Here is a 3,516-nt window from a genome sequence, read left to right as displayed (position 1 = left end):
AGAGAGAGAGAGAGAGAGAGAGAGAGAGAGAGAGAGAGAGAGGAAGAGAGAGAGAGAGAGGAAGAGGAGAGAGAGAGAGAGAGAGAGAGAGAGAGAGAGAGAGAAGAGAGAGAGAGAGAGAGAGAGAGGATAAGAGAGAGAGAATAGGATAAAACCTTGATTTTGGGACAAAAATACCGAATGGACTTTTTAAAATATTATTAACCTCATTTTAACTATACAGGTCAGTTAATAAGAACAAATTTCTTATTTATTCAATGACAGCCTACAACCAGCAAACCCTAACCCGGACGACGCTGCCGGCCAATTTGTGCACTCCTTATGGTACTCCCAATCACGGATGTAGTTGATAACAGCCTGGAATGAACCAGGGTCTGTAGTTGATGCCTCTAGCACTGAGTGCAGTGCCTGGACTTCTGCCACCACTCGGGAGCCCTCATCAGAGGACTACCAAGCAAAACTTCTAACAAAAGAAAACCTTGTCTTGAAGAAATCTACATGTGGAACCTGGAAATACCATTCCAACAACAAAAACTGAGTGATTAATGTTTCAGTCTGAACCTTCTTCTGAAAAAGCCAAAACATGTAAGACAAATCATCTCTAGGTAATTTCGATATATTAAAGGCTTAATTAATAGGCTACTAAGCTACCAAGCTGCTAGGACAGAACTGACCTGGCTGCAACTTCAATTAGCACTAAAGTCTGAAAAGTGAAGGTGTGAAAATCTTAAAACCCAAACAATGGCAGGAGAGTTTCACAGCACCCCCAACCCAAATGCAGAGGCTTTGAATCCCCCATGGCTTTAATCCCTTGTGCCAAGCGTCATGTATAATACAGTAGGCCCATGGGATATTTAAAAATAACACTGCACGCGAATAAGTTTAAAAAAACTCCTCAAGGACGGTCCAGAGACACTATTTGCTGACTGCTACAAAGAGGGAGATGTAAGTTACAGTGCTATAACAGCCACACTACCCCTATGTGAAAGAGAGAATAACAGCACACTACCCCTATGTTAGGAGAGGAATAACAGCACACTACCCCTTGTAGTGAGAGAATAACACACACTCCCCTATGTTAGGAGAGAATAACAGCCACACTACCCCTATGTTAGAGGCAGGAATAACAGCCACACTACCCCTATGGTTAGGAGAGAATACAGCCACACTACCCCTATTGTTAGTAGAGAATAACGCCACACTACCCCTATGTTAGGAGAGAATAACAGCACACTACCCCTATGTTAGAGAGAATAACAGCACACTACCCCTATGTTAGTAGATGAATAACAGCCACACTTACCCCTTATGCTTAGGCAGAGAATAACAAGCACACTACCCATGTTAGTAGCAGAATAACAGCACACTACCCCTATGTTAGTTAGAGAATTAACAGCACAAACTACCCCTATGTTAAGAGGAGAATAACAGCACCATCCTACCCCTATGTTAGTAGAGAAGAATAACGAGCACACTACCCCTATGTTAGTAGAGAATAACAGCACCACTACCCCTATGTTAAAGAGAATAACAAGCACCTACCTCAATTAGTATAGGAGGAGAATAACAGCACACTACCTCTATTGTTAAGAGATTTGGGTTTTTGGCCCAGGGGTGGAAACTCAGAATATCAGACATTGAAGAAATGTAAACACCTCTTTCAAGGGAACAGTCTGGGACAGTAATGGTCAGGGCATCCTCATGCAGTTTCCAGGAAGGACTTTTACAGGATCAAAGAGAGAGCCCCAGCAGGAAAAGCTGTCTGTGATGGACTCCCCATCTCTGAGTGATCTGGGAATCACACCTCTTCAACCTGTTCCGCAGACGAGGATGTCACCCCCCCCCCCCCCCCCCAGCACTGAACCACACCCAGGTCCCACAACTGCACTGGTCCAACATCATTGAGAGGGATAAATTCACAGATCTGGAGAGAGAGATGGTGGAGCTCAGAGAGCTGGTCCACACAATCCAGACAGAACAAACCCACAAAACAGACCAGAACAACACCCCCCAACAAGACCCGGAGGGCGGAAGGTGGAACTGGACGGCTGTCTGAGAGAGCTGGCTGCTCTACGGAGTGAGGTGAGAGAACTTAAAGAGGCACACATGGCACTGAAGGAGGAGGTGACAAAGCTGAGGTGTGACAGAGAGCAGGACACTCCCCCAGAGAAGCCAGCAGAACAGCCCACCTCAGAACCAGACCACAACCTCAACACCACAATGGGACAGACAACACAGGACCCACCAACCCAACGGACCCCACCCCTTCCTAACAGCCCCCCTGTCAGCTCCCCTAATAGCTCTCCTGACAATCCCCTCACATCCACTGAGGACATACAAAAGCCGGAGACTGTGCTCCTCATTGACTCAAATGGCAAAAACATTCAAGAGGATAAACTTTTTTCCAAACACAGTGGCTCAACTCCAAACACTAGACATGTCCTGGACAGACTAGGGTCCCCAGCCACATTATAATTCACATGGACACAAATGACCTGAAGGCCCAGCAGGGAAGGGTGGTTGGAAAAGTTTCTTCCCCTTTCCCCAATGCACAAGTGGTTATCTCCACCCTGCTAACACGAAAAGACGTTCAGCATACAACGTGTGAACGCAAGCATTTCCCAGGACTGTGCCTCAAAACCTCATGTCTACCTGGCCCACCACTCCACCCTAGACTTGAACAGCCTTTACGACCAGGTCCACCTCTACAAGGCAGCAATCCCAACTTTTGCCAGGACTCTGAAGGACGTCACCCTCAACCGCAGCCTCAGCACCTCACACTGGAGCAACAGAGCAACGGACACCCGGCCCAGACCAGCGAGACACCATCCAAGACCTGCACTGAGAGAACCCACGCCAAAAGAGGACCTACATCCAGACCACAGCATCACCAGCTGCACACCAACCAGCCAAGACCACCCCAAGCAAACCCTGGCCACACCCTATATAGGCCCCCCCAGACCTATCAGACCTACCTTCCTGTCTCTTATACACATCTAGATGTGTATAAGAGACAGGTGGTGATCCATACCTTTGGAAATACAGACATTGTCACGCCCTGACCTTAGTTTTCTATATTTTCTGTATTATTTTGGGCAGGTCAGGGTATGACGGGGGTGGGTATGTGTGTTTTTGTCTTGTCTAGGGTTTTTGTTTATCTATGGGGATTTTGTATGTCTAGGTAATGTAGGTTTATGGTGGCCTGAATTGGTTCCCWATCAGAGGCAGCTGTTTATCGTTGTCTCTTATTGGGGATCCTATTTAGGTTGCCATTTTCCATTTAGGTTTTAGGTTTCCATTTCATAGTTGTCTATGTGGAGTTGCATGTCAGCACTCCTTCTATTTAGCTTCACGTTCATTTTTGTTACTTTGTTAGTTTGTTCAGTGTTCTTCATTTATTAAAAGTAGAATGTATTCATATCACGCTGCGCCTTGGTCTCCTCAATACGACGAACGTGACAGAACTACCCACCACCAAAAGACCAAGCAGCGTGGTAAGAGGGAGGAGCGTTTTTT

At 46.4% G+C, this 3,516-nt stretch overlaps 1 protein-coding gene across 1 annotated transcript in view; it reads left to right on the top strand.

Annotated features, from left to right (window-relative positions):
- The window catches only part of LOC111964603 (uncharacterized), a gene marked incomplete at its 5' end in the record, with an annotated part of 17,079 nt that extends 14,079 nt beyond the window's left edge, over positions 1-3,000 (top strand). Inside the window, one exon of the mRNA XM_070443785.1 lies at positions 2,675-3,000. Coding sequence (XP_070299886.1) covers positions 2,675-3,000 — 326 coding nt within the window. The remainder of the gene's footprint in view (positions 1-2,674) is intronic.
- Between the last annotated feature and the right edge of the window lie 516 nt (positions 3,001-3,516).

This window comes from Salvelinus sp. IW2-2015, linkage group LG6.1, assembly GCF_002910315.2.
Source record: "Salvelinus sp. IW2-2015 linkage group LG6.1, ASM291031v2, whole genome shotgun sequence".
NCBI lineage: Eukaryota > Metazoa > Chordata > Actinopteri > Salmoniformes > Salmonidae > Salvelinus > Salvelinus sp. IW2-2015.
This window is presented reverse-complemented; position numbering and strand designations above follow the sequence as displayed.